Raw genomic sequence first — 21,211 nt, forward strand, 5'->3', positions numbered from 1 at the left:
ATTTGTTTGGGTCACACCATGGTACAAAGCCAAATAGCATCAAATGGAGCAAAAATAAAGACAGTTTGAAGACTTGGTAAGAGCGAATTACTGTAGATACTGGAATCTGTACTGAAAACAAACAGTCTCTTCCTGGATGATGTCCCATTTCTATGATGCAAAACTTTAAGTTCAATTGTGAATTCAAAGATTTCTGAAATTGAGAAAGAAAGTTAAAAGAAAGAGAAATTAGTTTGAGGGATATTTATGAAATATAAAAATATAAATCATAACAAACTAAGCAGTGGTTAACAGACTGCAATAGCGTTTGTTGCCCATGTTAACTGTGAACATAGAACACTACTCAACTTGGACTCTGTTTCCTCTTCCTATCTGTGTCTTGCTAGACTCTGATTCTTCCTCTCTCTCTTCTGCTATGATGTTCCTTCTCTGATGTGGGATGAACTCTTGACTATGTTCTTTTACCATGTTTTGGATTTGAGGTTTGCCACATGCATGATTTATTTCTAACCAATAGTTGGTTCTAGAGGTGCATGGTTATCAGTTTAACTCTTCACATGACCAAAGTTAATATACAATTACCATACAAGGCACCTCTGGAATGACCATCAACTGTTGCCATTCATGGTTCCTTTCTGTATGAATAAGTAAGTTCTCTACAAACTCAAATAAAAACAAAGTACTGAGGATGTTAGAAATTTAAAAGAGGAACAAACTGCTGGAGAAACTTGGCAGGTCTGGAACCTGTGTTCTGAAGAACGTCTTATTGGACTCAAAACTATTTCTTCCTACCCAGATGCTGCCAAACCTGTTGAATTTCTCCATTTAGAGTCAGGGATGTACGGCATGGAAACAGACCCTTCGGTCCAACCCTTCCATGCCGACCAGATATCCCAACCCTATCTAGTCCCACCTGCCAACACCCGGCCCATATCCCTCCAAACCCTTCCTATTCATATACCCATCCAAATGCCTTTTAAATATTGCAATTGCACCAGCCTCCAACACTTCCTCTGGCAGCTCATTCCATACACATACCACCCTCTGTGTGAAAAAGTTGCCCCTTAGGTCTCTTCTATATCTTTCCCCTCTTATCCTAAACCTATGCCCTCTAGTTCTGGACTCACCAACCCCAGGGAAAAGACTTTGTCTATTTACCCTATCCATGCGCCTCATAATTTTGTAAACCTCTATAAGGTCACCCCTCAGCCTCCGACGCTCCAGGGAAAACAGCCCCAGCCTATTCAGCCTCTCCCGATAGCTGAAATCCTCCACCCTGGCAACATCCTTGTAAATCTTTTCTGAACCCTTTCAAGTTTCACAACATCTTTCCGATAGGAAGGAGACCAGAATTGCACGCAATATTTCAACAGTGGCCTAACCAATGTCCTGTACAGCCGCAAAATGACATCCAACCCTTGTACTCAATATTCTGACCAATAAAGGAAAGCATACCAAGTGCCTTCTTCACTATCCTATCTACCTGCGACTCCACTTTCAAGGAGCTATGAATCTGCACTTCAAGGTCTCTTTGTTCAGCAACATTCCGTAGGACCTTACCATTAAGTGTATAAGTCCTGCTAAGATGTGCTTTCCCAAAATTCAGAACCTCACATATATTTAAATTAAACTCCATCTGCCACTTTTCAGCCCATTGACCTATCAGGTCAAGATCCTGTTGTAATCTGAGGTAACCTTCATCGCTGTCCACTACACCTCCAGTTTTGGTGTCATCTGCAAACTTACTAACTGTACCTCTTATGCTTGCATCCAAATCATTTATGTAAATGACAAAAAGTAGAGGACCCAGCAGATTTGCCTTTGGAATGTGGACATTTCTTTTATCCTTATGTAGACCCTTCTCCTTTTTATTACAGAAACAATCTAATCAACTTTAGGTTGTCTTCTTCGATATGTACTTCAAAAGACAAATGATTAAGTAAAATTAGTCCTGCAATTTGTCAGTAACCCAATTAAGATCAGGAGTTTAACAAAATTTCTAACAAAGTTAATGCTTTGATTTTATAATTATCTAGGAGAAAGTGAGGACTGCAAAGTATCTGAATTTATTGTATAATGGATAAATTAAAACACAAATAGTTAATTACCATTTTGTGACCTATGAGGCCCATATTTAAAAACCAAAGTAGGTTTGTACACCATTAAATCCTCACTGACTCTGCACCATGGGAACTATAAATTCCAGAACTTCAAATGTCAAAATAGTTAAAATGATGATATGATAATATGGTTAAGTATTTATTATAATTGGATATTTGTTTGATTTTGTTACAGTGAAAACTCTGCTGTCTGTGTGCTAGCTCACATCAGTTGCCATTTACTCATCACACTTGTGGTCACTGGATTCTGCTTGTGCAACATCTCAATTTTAAAATTCTGATCTTTATTTTCAATCCCTCCATGGTCATATTGATATCAATCTGTTGTCTTATCCAGCTGTATGACCCTCCAGAATTAATTTGATAATCATCTATTCCATGACTGTTTACTTGTATCACAACATATGTAACAGTGTTTCTTTTCTATAAATGTACCAATGTAACAAGGGCCTACTGCTATCCAAAAGTATGTTGCTGCTTTATATAAAAAAGAGTAAATATACCAAATCAAAGATGTCTATAAATGGATCGTTATAATGCTTTTGATTAGCTTCCTTGTTTTTTCCAGAGGAACAACTTGACAAGTGCTCATATAGTAATTGACCTTACGGAAGATGATGAACAGAATATTAACAATCAAAGTAGGAGTAAAGGTACTTAACTTCTATTTTTTGTTCAAAGTAATAGATGTAAATCACATTGTTGGAAACTTCACTTTTCAATTATTGAGGTATTTAACATTCAACATGTGTAATTAAGCATTCAGATCATTAAATTAATTTTATTAATTATTTAACAGAATTGTAGTTTCACACAATATGATGGGACATGTTCCTAGTGTGAAAATGTGATTTCTTCTCCACAGACAGTGTTCAGTGCTGTGAGTAACATCATGGACTGATGCACCTGCAACAAATAGGATGAGATTAAGTTAACTCTTCCCTTTTGTGGTTTTTCTCCATTACTTGGCATAAACCCAGCCTGACAGATATGTCCTTGAAGACTCAGTTTAGTGAATTCTGGTGCTGCTGAGCCACACTTAGTGATGGACACCAAATCTCCACCCAGCCAGAGTGCACTCCATCTCTCTACTATCCTTTTAAGGTCATAAGCAGTAGAAGCAGATTAGGTACCTCATCCCATTGAGCCAGTTCTGTATTTAATAGGGTCAGGGCCAATCCTTTTGTAGCTTTAACATCATTTTCCTGTTTGTCCCCATGACCTTCCTCCAAGTGGTATTTGACAAGGAGGAGCACTAATTGAACAGCTATGTGATGGTGGTAGATGGTAATCAGTAGGTGTTACTATTGATCATGCTTGATCTGATAATCTGAGACTTTGAGGTACAGATGTATATTGAGGACTCCTCAAGCCACTTCCTCCAGATTGTACATCAGTGTTTCCCCATTTCCAGGAGGTTGGTCTACCTTGGTGGGACAAGACATGCCCTGAACAATGACAGAATTGCCTGAGACATTAGCTGTAAGATATGATTTGGTGAGCATTACTGTGTCAAGCAGTCACTTGACTTAGTATGTGGGACAGCTCTTCCAATTTTGACACAAATGTAGTGTGAAGGACTTTGTCAGGTCAGCTTGGCATATGTGTATTTGATTCTGTTGCTTCATTTCATGCCGCATGATCTATCGTGTTTTATTCTTCAAATTTGTTATAACAGTTATGGACAATAGAGAGGCTTGGCAATTTCAATGGGCTTTTCAAGATTCAACCACAGTACTGTGGATCTGGAGTCACATGGTAAAGATGGCAGATTTAATATGGCTTCTCCAACAATAATACCTCTGATTGTTGTGGAGACTACTACTTTTTATAAATTTGAGTTACTTCATTCTAAATTGCCCTAGCTGTCATGCTATTTGAACTCATGTCTTCACAGAGCATTAGGCTGTACTTCAGTACCATCCAGTACCCTTGCCATAATAAGAGTTCAGAAGAAGAGAATTCTGTTTCTCTCTCCACAAATGCTGCCATACCTGTTAAGTTTCTCCAGAATTCTGTGTTTTCTACAGCTCGTAGAATCTCTTACTTTATTAGTAAAGGCATAGAATGCAGAAGCAGGGATGTGGTACTGTTTTTGTTCTTCATAGTTTAAAAAAATCTTAATGAGTTCTAGCTGATGTCAAGTATTAGGTTTGATAAGTTCCAAGATAGCTACACTTCAGGAAGAATGTCAAGACCTTGAAGAGGATGCACTTGTTGATCATCTGCATATCATTTGTAAAACATTTTCCTACTCCACCTGTTCAGAGATGTTATACACAACTCTGGAGCAGGTGAGACTTGAACCCAAGCCTCTGGGCTAAGAGTAGGGGCACTACCATTGTGCCATGAGAGCTTTCATATCATTTTGTAATTGTATCAATTTTATTGTATTTAGATGTGAACATTAAATGGAGACTCGCCTGTGTTCATAAGAGTAGACTAAGAATGTGATTGTTGGTTGGAGGTGCACAAAATGTTTTATGGCGAGATTTCTTTGTTGTATCATTTCACAACTTGGCTTCACGTTACAACAATATAATAAAGGATAGTGGTCTGAAGTTTGAAAATGCAATTTCTTTTTGAAATGTAAACTGAACTCTAGTAGTCATTGTAAAAAAAATTATAGAAAGCAAATTTAAATTGCCATCACAATTATTCTATGATGATCCTTAAGTCTGAACCATAACGTGGTTGATAATGTGAGCACAAGTTACTACATTATCAAAAATAAAAATGGTTCCTTGGTGAATTCTAGTGGACTGTTGCATGAGGTCACTTCATCGTGGTTTCAATTGACCTTTTTTAATTATGGAGCAGATCACTTATTTTATCTGCAGCTTGAACAGGAAAGCAGGTTTTCATCTGTCTTTTCAGACACAATGCAATCAACCATGTAGTTGCATATCCTCTAGAAGCCCTGCTGCTTCCTGCACAAAATAAAATCAAAGGAAGGTATTTTCTGAAATGGATTCCAGTCCCTTGGATTGTGATGAGGGTTTGGATTTCTAACAGATCCCTGGAATGAATCTGTAAGATGTTAATTGCCTGTACGGCCTCATCAGAATTTAGTGGATTTTCAGAAAAGCAACGGATATTCTTTGGGATGTTTACATTATGGACTTTAAACTGTCAAGCTCTTGTAAAAATCATTAATTTTGAATAACACTGGATCTGTTCTACATTTAAATGTCTAGCTTATGTTAATGTGTCTCATATGGGCAGGCAACTAGTTCCACCTCACAGATCACAATTATTACAGAACAGGTGGAGGCAATTTGGCCCATGGCTATCCAAATGTGTAATTACTTTGTCATTCTTCTACCTTCTCCCTGAAACTGTGCACATTCTTCCTTTTTTCAGATAATAATTCAATGCTGTTTTGAATAACTTGATTGAACCTGACTCCAGCATATGCTTTCTGATGTCTGGTTCTTGGAGAAGAAGAGTCTGTTGGTCAGCAGTCTGCCACCTTATACTGCCTGGGGAAACTATTTTCTTTCAACCTTCTTGGAACAAATCAGTCAATCTGCTGTAACACATGGAATAGAGGATTTGATCTTTACCAGGTTTTGAAATACCCAGATACTTGACACAGATGTCAATGCAATGGAAGGATTAAAGACGATAATCATGAAAACAACAAGTCTACTTATAGTAACAGAAGGTGAAATTGAAATTCTAATGATGAACGAATAAATCCCAGAAATCGCCAGAATATCAATTAAGTAAATTGCTCAGAGTAAAGAGACAAGTTCTTTAAAATGACACATGAAAAGGAAAATTCTGAGGAAGTGTATGAACATAATGAATCTGAACAAATCATACTGATCTCAAGGAGTTTTAATACTGTGGTTAATGTATTAGTCACAAATTCCTTTTAATTATGTTCTCTTAGGTAGTGTACATACTTCAACATTTTGTGGGCTAGGTTCATGAAGATGTTGATTCACTTCAGTGTCGCCTGTGTGGTTTGCCAGACTGCATCTTTTGGATTGGATCCCGCAAAACTCATGTGAAGAAGATCCAAGCCAAACTTCGTTGAGTATAATATCATTTTATGAGATCATCTGAGATGAAACTCAATTCAGACAACTTGCTAAACTATAAAAGAGAAGTTAATAAAGAATGACAACGCCATGGTGAAATAGTATTTGTGAAACATGGTAGTCAAATTGTTGAATTTCATTTTTCTTAGTTGAAATAAATAATAAAATCTTGACACTCACCAACTTCGAGGTAGAATTGGGGTATGTTGCACCACATTTTTTTGTGTGTGTGAGAACATGGGCTAAAAGAACAAGCCATAGTGGATGAGAAGCTGAATAGAGGTAATGTGAATGATCTTAATGCACAGGATAGGTATCCCGTCCACAGGTCAGGTACCTAGAGTGTACACATGGTTAACTTCTAACGGAGTGGACAGAAGCAGTGATTCTGGAAGAACAATTGGAGAATTTAAATTTTACTTAACTGTCCAGGATGATCACTAAGACATGAGGTCCATGGATAATAGAGTGGAGAAAATGTGTAGAAAGTAAGTAAATATGGTATTATTAATGATGGCAAGTCTGGAAGGAAGATGGGTGAATCGATGGTATGGTGGTAAATTCAGTGGCTACTAATACTGAAGCATCAGATAATGCTTGCAGGCACAACTTTAAATCTGACCAAGACAGCAGGTGAAACTTGATTTCAATTAATAAACCTGGAATTGGATGCTAGTCTTAGTAAGGTAATAGGCAAAAGTGAGTCCTGCAGATGCTGGAGATCAGAGTCAAGATTAGAGTGGTGCTGGAAAAGCACAGCAGGTCAGGCAGCATCCGAGGAGCAGGAAAATCTATTCTCATCTTAGTAATGTATTTGCCTGTGACCAATGATAAGAAAGCTTATCTGGTTCAGTAATGACTTTTTTTGGAAAGTTAGTCTGCTATTCTTATTTGGTCTGGCCTATTCGTGACTCAAGGCACAGCAGTGTTGTTGACTCTTAACTGCTGTCTGAGCTAGCCTTCCAAACCACTCAAGGGCAGTTAGGGGTGGGCAACAAATGCTGAGCCTTTCTAGCGATGCTATCATCCCATGAAAGAATAAAGAAAAAAAGTAGCTCAAATCTGAAAATGAACACAAAGTATATTAGAATATCAGAAATCTGAACTAGAATAGACCATTCAGCCCTTCAAGCAGCCCTACCATTCAATAACACGGCTGATCTGCCCAGACCTCAACTCTTCGTACTTCTCATAGCCCTTACCTCCCCAATATTTCAAATATCTAATAAACTCCTCTTTAATGCTTTGAGTGTTCAAGCCTGTACATTCTTTTGAAGTAGAACATTCCAGATATTCAGTACCCTTCACATCTCAGTTTTAAATATGTGTAGCCTTATTCTGTAATTCTGTCCCTTAATTCAAGATTGCTCTACTGGTGAAACATCTTCTCAACACCTACTGTCAACCCTCCTCAAAATCTTGTATATTTCAATAAGATTACCCTTGTTTTTGTAAATTCTAATGAATAAAGGCCTAACCCATTAAGCCATTCTTGATAAGTCAACTCTTTCATTCTAGGAGTCAACCTAGTGAATATCTTTTGAGCTGTCTCCAGTCCTGGTATATCCTTTCTCAAATGCAAGGAACAAAACTGTACGCAATAGTCCAGATGAAGCCTCACCAACAATATTTGTAACAAGACTTATCTACTTTTAAACTCCTATCCCCTAGCAATAAAGGCCAAGATTCTATTTTCCTCCCCAATTACATGCTGCACCTGACTTTTTGTGTTTTGTGCACAAGAATACCTAAATCCCCTTGTGCTGCACTTTTTAAGTCTACTTCTATATAAGTAAGAGTCTGTCTTTTGACTCTTCCTATCAAAGTGTGTGACCTCACTCTTTCCTACATTAAACGCCATCTGCCAAGTTTTTGCTCACTCACACTCAACCTATCTATATCCCCTTGCACATTCCTTCATGTCCTCATCACAACATGACCTTGCATCTGTTTTTATGAACAACAAGTTTGGATACATTATCCTGCTTCTGCCTCCAACTCATTTAGTATGAACAGTGATTAGCTGAGGCCCTAGGACTGATCCTTAAGCACTCCACCAGGTACAGCTTTCCAACCTGAAAGGGCCCATTAATCCCCACTGTTTTCTGTGGGTTAATCCAAGACAATCCTTACTCCATGCTAATACATTACCACATCTCCCCTCCCCTATCCAATCGTATGAGCTATTATCATGTGCAAGAGCCTTTTGTTTGGCACCTTATCAAGTGTTTTCTGAAAATTCAAATATATTTCATTTACTAGTTCCCCTTTATCCAGACTGCTTATTACATCCTCAAAAGATTCTTGCAAATTAGTAAAACATGATTTCCCTTTCTAAATGATCTGTTGCTTTTCTCTTAGTGAGCTGCTTTCTCATAGAAACCTACATTTACATGGCTAGTCTGCATATCCCTAGACACCACAGGGTAGTTTAGCATGGCGAATCCACCTAATCTGTACATCTTTAGACTGTGTGGGGAAACCAGTGCACCTGGAGAAACTCGTGCAGACACAGTGAGAATATGCAATCTCCACACAGACAGTCATTCAAGGCTGGAATTGATGAGGCAGCATTGCTAAGTACTGAGCTACTGTGCTACCAGTGTCTCCCTCCCTTCTTGAACAGAGGCGCTGGCTGTTTTCCAATTAGCTGCTCCCTCCAAGAATCTAATAAAGTCTGGATTATTTTAACCAATGCCTCGACTGTTTCTGCAGTCACTCCCTTTAAAGCCCTTGGTGACTTGTCTGCCATTAGTCCCATCAGTTTGTGAAATACTTTGTTCCTCATAATAGAGCCTGTTGCAAAATGTTTCTTTCAATTAGCACAAGAGGGCAATCTCAATCAAGGCCTTGACTGAAATAGATCTGCTAATAAAATAAAGCTCATAGTTCTATCATGATTTGATGGATTACAATAATCTTGAGGTTAAAGTATAACAAGAAGCAAAACAAAGGGATTTGGTGGGTTGGAGAGAATTTGAATTTTATTCCGAGACTAAGGCATTGTTTGTAGGTAGTCTGGGGCTCAATTAGCTGGATAGCTGGTTTGCAATACAGAGATACCAACCTTGTGGGTTCAATTCCTGTACCAGCTGAGGTGAGCATGAAGGTCTTACCTTCTCAACCTCGACTCTGGCTTGAGGTACGACAACCCTCAGCTTAAACCACTAACCGTCACCTTCTCTACGATTTTTACATAGGCAGATCTGTACTGAAAAGTCCTCACATTTGATATTTATATATGTGATTAAAACAATGTTATTAATAAAGAGGCTTGTTGAAAAAGTGAATGGTACATACATTGGGGGAGACTTTCTTCACTGATAGAAAAGTAATCTTTAAAATCTTGCGGGGTCTTTTGACTTCTATGTTAAATGACATAAAGTTACATTTCTGCAGTAGTACCTTTCAAGCAGAAGCATTTCTACAAGCACATTAAGAGCAAAAGAGCAACGAGAGAGAGGATAGAGCCCCTTAAAGATGAATGAGGTCATCTATGAGATGGGAGAGATACTAAAAGAATGTTTTGCATCAGTTTTTAATGTGGAGAAAGAATTGGAGGCTAGAGAATTCAGGAAAATAAATATTGATGTTTTGAAAACCGTTCACATTACAGAAGAGGAGGTGCTGGAGATCTTAAGGATAAAAGTAGATAAATCTCCAAGAAATTGGGAAAGATATTGTGTGGCACCTGCAGAAATAATTCTATCATCTGTAACCACCGGTGAGGTGCTGGAGGATTGGAATGTTATGCCTTTATTTAAGGAAAGCTGTAAGAAGACGTCGGAGAACTACAGACCTATAAACCTAACGTAGTGTTGGAAAAGTTGTTCGAGGTGATTCTGAAAGATAGGATTGAGATGCACTTAGAGAGGCAAAGACTGATTAAGAATAGTCAGCATGTTTTTGTGCGAGGGAAGTAGAGGAAGTGCTGGAGGCAAATATAATAACAACCTTTAAAGGACATTTGAATAAGGACATGAATAGGAAAGGTTTGGATGGATATGGGTAGGCAATTGGAACTAATTTGGTTTGCGAACATGGCTGGCATGGGTTAGTTGGACTGAAGGGTCTGTTTCCATGCAGTAGGACTCTATGAAACTACCCAAAGCGACAGAAATAGAAGTCAAACTATCTGAATGTTCAACAAATGCATCTATGACCTGAATTATGCTTCTATGTTTAGTCTTTCTCAGTGAGGTCTAGTTCACTAAAAGTTGATTGCATTTGATACAAAGTAATCCTGCAATGTTTCATAGATACTATTAAAATAAAATTTTCAGGAATCTTCATGATATTGATGGTACTGTCGAATTTGATTAATGTTTCATTATAAAAACTTAGAGTACAAAATAAAATTGGTAAATTTTAGGGCCCTTCAGTATTTAGATAATAAGCTAAGTAAATCAACAACTCGATTTGAGAAGTGTTATTTTAATCCTGTTTGATTATACTAAGTCAACACAAAAAAATGATGTACTATCAGAACGATCTGTTGCTTTGGTTATTTGAACTGGTTGGGCTCGGCCTGATGTAAGTTGCCGTTTTAAAAAAAAGACTGGAAATGCTCAACAAGTATCTGTTGAGAGAAACCGAATAGACTTGTTAGGATATCAAAATGAGTTTTGAATTAATCACTAAAGTGAAGCATTCTAAAGCAGCAATGTTTTAAAGGCAAATAAAGCATTATGAAGATTAACTCTAGGAAAAATAGCCATTTAAGTTATATTTTTAAATGACCCAAAGAACATGAAGCTAGTTATCTTTAATAATGCTTCAGATGTTAAACTTCCTAATGGGTATTCTTATGCAGCTGGTTTCATAGTTTCTTTATTGTTAAAAATATGAAATGTTGTCCCACTAACCTAGGAAGGTAAGAACATTTTAAAAAGTTACTAAAAATCATAGCATAACTATAACAGACAATACCCATTCTTCCCATGAGATCCAGTCAGGGAAATGTTCTCCCTGCTGAAACTTTTTTTTGTGGAGTCAGTGGAGATAATGTTCCTTAAAATATTTTCCAAGTCGAATCTTATATACAATGGGAATACTAATGATAATATACTCAATGAATGTTGTATAAGTAATCACTCATTGCATAATAATGCATACTTTCCAGAAAATGTTTAAGAAAAGATAATGAATTGATCATGCCAATTTCAAGCTACTGCTGGAGAGAAAGGAAATATCTAAAATTAAGTGGGTGAATTCAAACCATCAGTGGTTGGATTGTTTTACTAAAAGAATTGCATAGACAAAGGAATGTACAAGGGAAGATGGAGATGGAGAAAATCTGGAATATTAAACCAGACTTGTTAATGTTGATCATGACAAAGATCATAGACTTCTGTAAAAATACATACTGTTTCTCAATGTCATTTTTATCAGGACATCTTCATCCATCTTTACCTGATATGGCATACATGTGACTCCAGATCCACAGTAATGTGGTTGAGTCTTATTGCCCTTTCCTTCACTCAAGGGAAATTAGAGATGAGCAACAGTGCCCATATGGCATGATTTTTTTTAATATTAGGAGTCCTGGAGGCAATGCTATGTTCTATTTTAAATTAATATTGTATGTAGAAGAGAAGAATCTGTTAACTGTATTCAAGTGAAGGACATTAATTGATAGTTTCCCTCATAGGAGCAATTTGAAGTTGTGGTGATTGGTTGGATGTGATGTGATGTGATGCGAAATATGTTTCTGAAAATAAAAGTTTCTAAGGGTACAATGACTAGGTTCTAGTATTCCTTCCTTCACCATCTGGCTGTATGAATTTTAGCAATAGAGATTTAATAGAAATATCTCATATTTGAGGTACTCAGCCCACTGAATCCATATCTGCTCTGTTTGGATTGCTGTGCAAACTCCTTTCCAAATGATAGTCCTGTAGGTTATTTCCCTTGAGTACATATCCAATTTCCTTTTCAAATAATTTGTACCTTCATCTCCTAACTCTTGTAGAAATCATGCTCCAGCTGATTACCATTAGCCATGTAACAAGGTTCTTTCACATTCCCCAGTTGAGACAGTTTTTTTTTAATTGTCAGGATGACCTCAAGTTAGATGGTGATCATTACAGCTGTTAACAACTGAATGGACATCTTGCTGCTTAGCCAATCCAGGCCTTTGACATCTTGAAATGATTGGTTTAGTAAGGCACTAAGTTGTATTTAGTATACGTTTTTTAAAATGTTAGCACGTTACTAAAATGTTTGAGAACACCTTTTTAAGCAACTAACAGTAGATTTCCCACATGAATGTTAATTTTCTTAATTCATTAGTATTTCATGATCTCTTTCTCCTTCTTAGAATATCAAGTTCAAACTATGATCACAGGGGCTCAGCCATCACCCACACAGTCATACAACAGGATTGGTCTCGATTCTGTGCAAATGTCAGTTGTCTCAGACTGTTATCTCACCAAGCCAAAAATTAGCACAGCTAATTTATAACTGTCACAGACTGGAAGTGTGCAGTTATTTTCCATAGATAAGTGAATCCCTGATTTATGGTACTATAGAAATTTGCTGATAGAAATCATTCATATCACCTGATCTCTCACTGACAAAGTAGCAGCACAAAACTAATCCATCCAATTTTTATGACAATATACACCATAAGATATAGGAGCAGTATTAGGCCATTTGACTCATCAACTTTGCTTCACCATTTGATCATCATTGAACTCCATTCTCTTGCCTTTTCCCCATAATCTTTGATCTCCTTACTAATCAAGAGCCTATCTATCTCTGCCTAAAATACACTCAAAGACTTGAGTTATTGACTTTATTTAGATTTTATTTGGCTTCCCAACTGAAAACATAGCAGGTGTTATAAACTTAACACATCCAGCATTGTAATTTAACATCTCCCTCCTGAGTTTGATTGTAACTTACTCATTGTACCAGATTTATTTGTGACGATATGTGGCTGGACATAGTGGGGATAATGCCTGAATGTGTTTTTCTTATTTGTTAGTTAATCAACTAATTAATATTTTGATTTGAGATGGTTGTTCACGGAAGCGAAGTGAGCACCAGTAAGAATTTTCTTGTTTTTGATTTGTTCATGGGATGAGTTTTTGCTGACTAAGCCAGCATTTCTTGCCCAACCCTATGGTGATGAGCTCTGTTTTTGAGCTGCTACAATCTTGTGGTGTATGGACATTGTTGTTAGGAAGTGATTTCCAGGATTTTGACCCAGTGATAGTGAAGTAACAGTGATGACATTCCATGTCAGGATGATATGTAGGAAACTTGCAAGTGGATGTGTTGCAATGAATTTGCTGCCCTTATCCTAGATAGCAGAGGTTGCGCATTTGGAAGGTGCTGTCGAAGGAGGCTTCGTGAAATAATCTTGTTAATGGTGGACACTGCTGTCACTGATCATTGGTGATGAAGGACTGAAATAATTAGATGGTGGCTGGGTTATTAATCAAGTGGGATGTGATGTTCTGGATTGTGTTAAACTTCTTGAGTGTTGGCGAATGTGCACTTAGCAGGCAAGTGAGAGTATTCCACCAACTCTAACTTATGTCTTTTAGGTGGTGAGCAGGCATTGCAGAGATGAGTTGAGTTACTTACCACAGAATTCTTAATCTCTGACCTGCTTGTAACCACAGCCCAATTCAGTTTATGGTCAGTGATAATCCTGATTGCAGGGGGACTCAGTGATAATTCCAATGAATGCCAAAGGGGAGATTGTCATTGCTTGGAATTTGTCTGACAAAAATGTTATTTTCCACTTATCAGCCTAAACTTGGATGCTACCCAGGTGATGCTACACATGGAAATTGACTTCTTAGTTTCTGAGGAATTGTAACTTTGGATCTTATCATGGTAGGAAGGTCACTGAAGCAGTTGAAGGTAGTTGAGCCCAGGACAGTACAGTGAAGAACTCCTGTAGTGCTGTCCTTGGACTGAAGTGATAAGCCAAAGCCATCTTCCTGCGTGCTATGTATGACCAGCATTTCCTCTAATTTTCTTAACAGTTGCGCAGGCTTCTGAGCTTCTGAATGTGGCTGCGACTTCCCAAATTAGATGCCTATGCCACAATCAGCGTGCTGACACTGATCGATGGAGTATTGGAGCAGCTTTTCCTCCAGAATATTTCTGTAGGAGTTCCTTAGGGTAGAGTGCTAGACCCAATCAACAACAGCTGCCTCATCAATAGCTTTCCTCCATGATAAAGTCAGAAATGGGGATGTTCAATGATTACACCATGTTGGAAATGTTCAGAACTCTCCAGGGACTAAAGCAGTCCAGGTCCAAAAGCAGCAACCTGTAACACCATCTAGGCTTGAGCTCATGTGTGATGAGAGTGTTGCTCCCACAAAAGTGCCAGGGAATGATCACCTCCAACAAAGAATCAAATCACGTCCCCTTAGTATTACAAGAGTATTAACCATTGCTGAATCCCCCACTATCAAAATTTGCGTGTTTCCATTAACCAGAAGCTGTGCTGGACTAGCTAAATATAATTAATGTGATTGCAAAAGCATAACAAAAGCCTGGAATTCTGCAGTGAATGGCTTACCTCCTCAGTCCCCAAATGTGTCCAAGGTACAACTCAGGAGTGTGATAGACTATTTTTGACTTGCCTGGATAAATACAGCTTCGACAGCCCTCAAGAAGCACAATATCATCCAAGACACTTGGTTAGCTGCTTGATTGACACCCCATCTACCATATTCAACATTCGCTTCTGCCATCACTGTTACATAACACTTACTGCTGCCACTGTCAACAAAATGCACTGCATCAGCAAATTTCCATGGCCTTTTTGACAGCACCTTCCAAATTTTTGACCTCCTAATATCTAGAAAAACAAGTTCAACAAATGCATGGAAATATTACTACCTACTAGTTCCTATTCAAACCACACATTGGCCCTATTTGGAACTATATTGCAAATTCTTTAATGATGCTGGTTCAAAATCTTGGGACTTCTTTCAGAATAGCACTATAGGTGTATGTACACTGCGTGGTTATAGCAGTTCAAGAAGGTAATTTACCACCAACTTTTTCTCGTGCGTTTAGAAATGGGCAATAAATGTTGGCTTAGTAATGCACACATACTATGAATGAATGAAAAAAAACCTCTTCTTCATAAGGGTGAGATCTCTTATACTGAAACTGTATTTCTACTTCTAGATTTTATCACAAGGGACCATCCTCTCAGCAACTACTCTGACAAAACCCTTCAGTATCTTTTATACTTCAATAAAATCACTTCTCATCTTCTAAATTCCAATGAGTATAGGTCAAATATGCTCAATATTTCCTCCATTATAAAATTGCTTCAACCCAGGAATCAACCTGATGAACCTTCTCTAATCTTTTTGCACTGTGAGTATATCCCATGAATAAGGCAACTGACACAGTAGTCTTGATGACATCTCTATCCCTTGCTGGGACATTATGCCTTGCTGGGACAACATTCTAGAACTGAAGCTGCTATTTTTGAAGTCATCAAAGAAGATAAATGTGAGGTGCTGCATTTTGGAAAAGCAAATCAGAGCAGGACTTATGCACTTCATGGTAAGGACCTGGGGAGTGAGAGAAAGCATTTTCTCCTTGCTTTACCTGCAGTGCCAGCATGTGTAAGTAGCATGTTATGGACCAGGCCAGACCCCCTCAGAACATTTCAAGAAAATAGCCTGAACCCTTTGCTGGTTGTTTAAGCAGCTGTAAGTGGATATTCCAGGAGTGATGCAGCTGACCTAACCACTTAGTTTTAAGCAAAACAGAATTTATTTGCAAGATTACCGAATGAAACACAAACAAAAGAGAACAAAGTGTAGAATAACTTAACTTACTGAAAACTGAATAGATTATCCCAACTTAATGATGCTGTTCCAAATACTTGCAACAACCTCCATATATACCCCTTTGCAAAAAAAAAGGTAAAACCAAACAGAGTCTTACAAGAGTGAGAGAGATGGCTGCGAGATTCAGAATGAAAATCATCTTCCATGTTGTTTCTTTCACTAGCAGCCTCAGAACTGACTGACTGCTTTCAATGAATAGCCAGGCTGCAAAAGCCAAACCAAGCCAGAGAAAAGCTGAGCTGAGAGAACCAGGCACTTTGTTTTCATTGTACGGATGATTTTTTTTTAAATTTGGAAGCCTTTTGACTGAGGCAGTATCTGTTAGCTATAATCAAATTGGCCTTAAAATCCTTCAAACCCAGACTTCTCGGCAACTCTGCGTTTATTACTCCTCTGGGGGGAGAAAATGCAAGGACACCATAACTTGTTAAAGGTGTAACAGCATCGCGTACTGGTTAGTTTCTTAGAAAAATACCCCAACGGTTTCTGTATTCTTGCTGCAGCGATACATTGATAGTTGGCACTGCATCATTGAAGTGTAGAAGGCTACTGACAGTGGATTGGAGATGTATCATGAGGGCTGTTACTAGTTGGTATGAGTTGGGTGTTAATGTCAATAGACGTGGTGTGTGTGTGTCCAGTGCCCTGTGGTGTTTTTGCCTGGTGTCCAACATGGAAGTTATTTAGAGCTGAATCCATTGAATATCCATTCTAGTTTGCATGTCAACTTTTCTTTACGTCTGGGTTATTTGTTAAAATAGAAAACTGAACATTATTGAGGCAAGCTAGACCATTCACCAAGGTATTTAACAAGCAATAACCACCATAAATTTGGCAACTTGCCATTGCCTAGTGAGGAACCTGCCAGACCTCTTGTGAAAAGCATAAAAAATGGCACCCAATCTTCCTGATGACCAGATCAGCCTCACCAGATGTTTTGTCCGATTCTGCCGCTCACCTTACCTTGATTGGCTGGTGGGTAAGTTGTTGGAGATGATACAAAAAGATAGGATTTACATGCATTTGGAGAGATAAGGACTGATTCAGGATTGACAGTGTAACTTTGTGTGAGGGAAATTGTTTCTCACAAGCTTGATTCAGATTTTTGAGGAAGTAACCAAAAAGATTGAAATGGACAAAGTGATTATTTACATCGACTTTAGAAAGGTCTTTGACAAGGTTTCGCGTGGTAGACTAATTAGTAAAGTTAGATCACATGGGATTCAGGGAACTTGACAATTTGACACAAAATTAGCTTGAAGTTAGGAGTATAGAGGGTGGTGATGGAGAGTTTCCTTTCAGACTGGAGGCCTGTAACTAGCCGTGTTCCACAAGAATTGGTACTGGGACCACTTTTGTTTGTCATCTATAAAAAAAATTTGGATGAGAATTTAGGAGACATGGTTAGTAAGTTTGTGATTGACACCAAAATTGGTGGTATAGTGGACAGTAAAAAAGATTATTTAAGATTTCAAAGAGATTTTGATCAATTGCATCAATGGGCTAAAGACTGACAGATGGAGTTTAATTTAGATAAATTTGAGGTATTGCATTTGGTAAAACAAACAAGGGCAGGACTTATACAATTAAAAGTTGGGTTCTGGGTAATGTTGTAGAACAGAAAGACCTTGGGGTTCTTGTATATAATTCTTTGAACATTGTGTCACATCGTAGACAGGGTAGTTAAGAAGACGTTTAGCATGCTTGCCTTCATTGCTCAGACTTTTGAGTATAGGAGTTGGGATGTTATGTTGAGGTTGTACAGGATGTTTATGATGTCTCTTCTGGAATACTGTATGCAGTTCTGGTTGCCTTGCTATAGGAAGGATTGTATTAAACTGGAGAGGGTTCAGAAAGCATTTACTAAGATGTTGTCATAAATGGAAGTCTATGACCCAATAAAATTCCAACTGTAAACATTGATGTTTTTGATAGTGTATCTGAGGTCAGTGCAGCAATCAGCTTCAGGCAGAGTTTCTTTTACCTTGATATTCTTCCCATTCATCTTTCTGACGATAGCCTAGTTAAATGCCTGTGGTGGGAGCAAGGCTACAACAAAGATATTTGGAACAATATCTTAGTAATGAGTTGGTCATACTATGAACATATCTTCAACGGATAAATGTAGTTGGTGCTACCAAATCTATTTCTATCACTTCCATCGAAATTTGTCGGTCTGTGCAAACTCTGGCATTGAAATCACTGGGAATGATGAGTGTGCCTGACTATGAAATTGCTGGAATCAAGGGTTATAGCTTTTCATAAAATTTATCATTTATTTCTTCAGAATTTGTCATTATAGGTGCATAAACACCAACAGTGGTGGCATGACTTTCCCTACAAGGGAAAGACTGTGTTGTAAGTTGGATGTTTGTTCCTTTAGGGAGACTGTCAAATTTGGGAATAGACTAAACCTAATCAAATCCTGTTCCTGCTCATGATGCTGTCATAACTTCGTTCACTCTGGACAAGACTGTGTATGAAGCTTCGTTGTCTATAATTTGTCCTTCATCAACTAGACAAGCCTTGTTTAATGCTACTAAAGAGAAAGCATGCATGAAATTTTAATTTGGCATTGAAAGATTGAATTTTTTTCTAGTTTAACCAATACTAACTTTAATATCTAAAGACTTTAATGTTTATTTTACAGCCCAAACTAAAATATTCTTGTAAAGTCAGCCACTGCAAGCAATAAATATACATATTTGTTTAGGTGGACCAATGAGAGGGAATAATGTGATGACCAAAAGTCTAAAGCTGGTTGACCTTACAATGAATCAACAACAACAGTATTCTCAGATGAGTAATGTATGAAAATCTTTAAATACTTTTATTGTGTTAATATACAACAAAGCTGTTAGCATTTCTTGATATGTCCATATTATAAACTCTTACAGTATCATCTTCATTTCAACTAACTGGTAAATAACAGGATTGTTCTTTAAGATTATTTAAGAACAGCATGGCTATTGTTTCCTTCTGTTTCCTGTACTATATAAAGCAATGTCCTGGAAGAGAATTGAGAATTTTAAAACCATTAAATCTCATAATCTTCAATAACTCTGCCTTCATTGATGTTTCACGTGTTCCTCAAATGCGGTAAGACATAAAGGCTTGTAAACAAATACTTGTGATTGTAACATCAGCAAAGATGTCTTTTTCAAGACTTATGAGTTAGATAACAAATAGACCATCTTCTAGTGGCATTTCTAAAGACGGGAAGAAAGTCCCACAAAATGATGGAACGTTGAGGTTAGAACCCCAACCTGGACTGTTGTGGAGATATTTTTAGTGTATTAATGCCAAAGTGCAGTGTAATCCAGATCACATTGGCAAAGATCAAGAAATGAAATTGCTATGCAGCACATGTCAAGATTAGTGTGGTGCTGGAAAAACACAGCAGTTCAGGCAGCACTCGAGGAGCAGGAAAATTGACATTTTGGGCAAAAACCCTTCATGAGGAACGTCAATTTTCCTGCTCCTCAGATGCTGCCTGTCCTGCTGTGCTTTTCCAGCACCACTCTAATCTTGACTCTGATCTCCAGCATCTGCAGTCCTCACTTTCGTCTTTGCAGCATATGTGTATAACTACTTTTTAATGAAGTAAATATCCAAAAGAGTGTTTTAAGCACTACATTGCATGTGGTGTTCTGCTCAAATTAATACTTCAGTTTGGAAGAGCAGATTATTGTTTGGTACTTCATAATAATCATGCTGTTAAAATGGACAGACAAAAATTAGTTCTCAAGTTTTGTTATATTAATTGGTTTGTCACTTCCCTTGGATTTATTTCCATTTTGATTGACTAATAGCATTAGAACATGACCAAATTTATTGTAAACTCCTGTGACTGGATCTGGTTTTCGACCCTCTTGATCTATGACAAACGTAAGCCAACATCAAGCTAAATTTAAAAACACTTCCTTCATTCTCAGTGAGCTCACAGGCATTTAGTCCATTATGCTAATGGTGGCTTTCAAAGAAGTACTAACGATTCCCTTTTTTTCCCTGTAGCAATGTATTTTTTGCCTTTTGAAAAGTTAGTATTAACTCTGCTTCCAGCATTCTTTCAGACTGTACATTCAGGATCTCAGCAACATACTGAATAAAAAAAAGTTCACATTTGTCCCCTTTTCCAAATATTCTCATATTTAGATCCTGAATAGAAGAGAGAGGTCACTTTCTGTATCAGTGTAGTACAAATATAACTTGGATTGTTTCACTACCTTAAGTACAAAGGTAACACCTGACCCAAACTTCGACATGTTAGTTATATATGTAGTTCTTGGTTCTTTTTGTGACATTGGAGGTTCTGAAATTAGAGATGCTGGTGCTGACATTCTACAGATGTTCTCCTGATCTCTCTCAATGATTCAACCAGAAGAGTCTTCTGTATCTCAGGCTGTAGCACCAAATGGAAGATTTTCAAAAAGCAACATAGGAAAATAATCTTTGGTATGTCCATCAAGTAACATTGGCTGTAGAGGCATTGCAATAGGATTTGACCATTTATTGTCACATTTGTGTTTCCATTCAGTGGTATCTGGCTAATCTGTGACTTAACACTATATTCTTGCCTTTTTGCCCCATGCCTTAGTAACTCTGATACCAAAAATCTATCAATCTTAGATTTAATGTTAATTCCTGTCAGTTTAGTGAAAAAGATTTTCTCAGTTGCACTCCTGAAGTTCTGACTCTAATTTTTTGACTTTGTACCCTGATCCTGGACTACTGAACGAGCAGAAGTGACACCAAATCTGTTCCATTTAGTGTGTTGAAAATGTTGATCAAATCTTAACCGTCTATAATCCAGTGAATACAATCCTAGTTTATACAATCTCTTTTTCAGGTTTAACCCTTGGAATCCAGATATCATACTAATAATATGATGCTCCATTCTCAGAATCTCTTTGTACCAGGTTGTAGTGTCAAGAACTGCTCAAAGTATTCCAGGACTGATCTGATCAAGGCTTCGTATTCCTGAAGCATGAGTCATATTACATCTAGTCTTTTTAGATATGGAATCAGCATTCTATCAGCATTTCTGATTATTAATCCAAATCCACATTACATGTTAGTGATCTGTTAAGCCTTATTAGGCATTCTTCACTGACCCCAGAAATCCATTAGTCTGTTGAAAGGCTGAACCCCAGGAAAACATTGCTCGATTGTCAGCCCTGGCTCTTTGATCTCTTGTCAATTT

The 21,211-nt window shown here is 37.7% G+C and overlaps 1 protein-coding gene across 1 annotated transcript in view; it reads left to right on the top strand.

Moving 5' to 3' along the window:
- Positions 1-21,211, top strand: part of atf7ip2 (activating transcription factor 7 interacting protein 2) — a 109,378-nt gene that overhangs the window by 85,222 nt on the left and 2,945 nt on the right. Inside the window, exons 10-11 of the mRNA XM_072560003.1 lie at positions 2,689-2,773; positions 18,722-18,816. Of these exons, the coding sequence (XP_072416104.1) occupies positions 2,689-2,773; positions 18,722-18,816 (180 nt within the window). The remainder of the gene's footprint in view (positions 1-2,688; positions 2,774-18,721; positions 18,817-21,211) is intronic.

The sequence above is a fragment of the Chiloscyllium punctatum genome, chromosome 40 (genome assembly GCF_047496795.1).
Source record: "Chiloscyllium punctatum isolate Juve2018m chromosome 40, sChiPun1.3, whole genome shotgun sequence".
Classification (NCBI taxonomy): domain Eukaryota; kingdom Metazoa; phylum Chordata; class Chondrichthyes; order Orectolobiformes; family Hemiscylliidae; genus Chiloscyllium; species Chiloscyllium punctatum.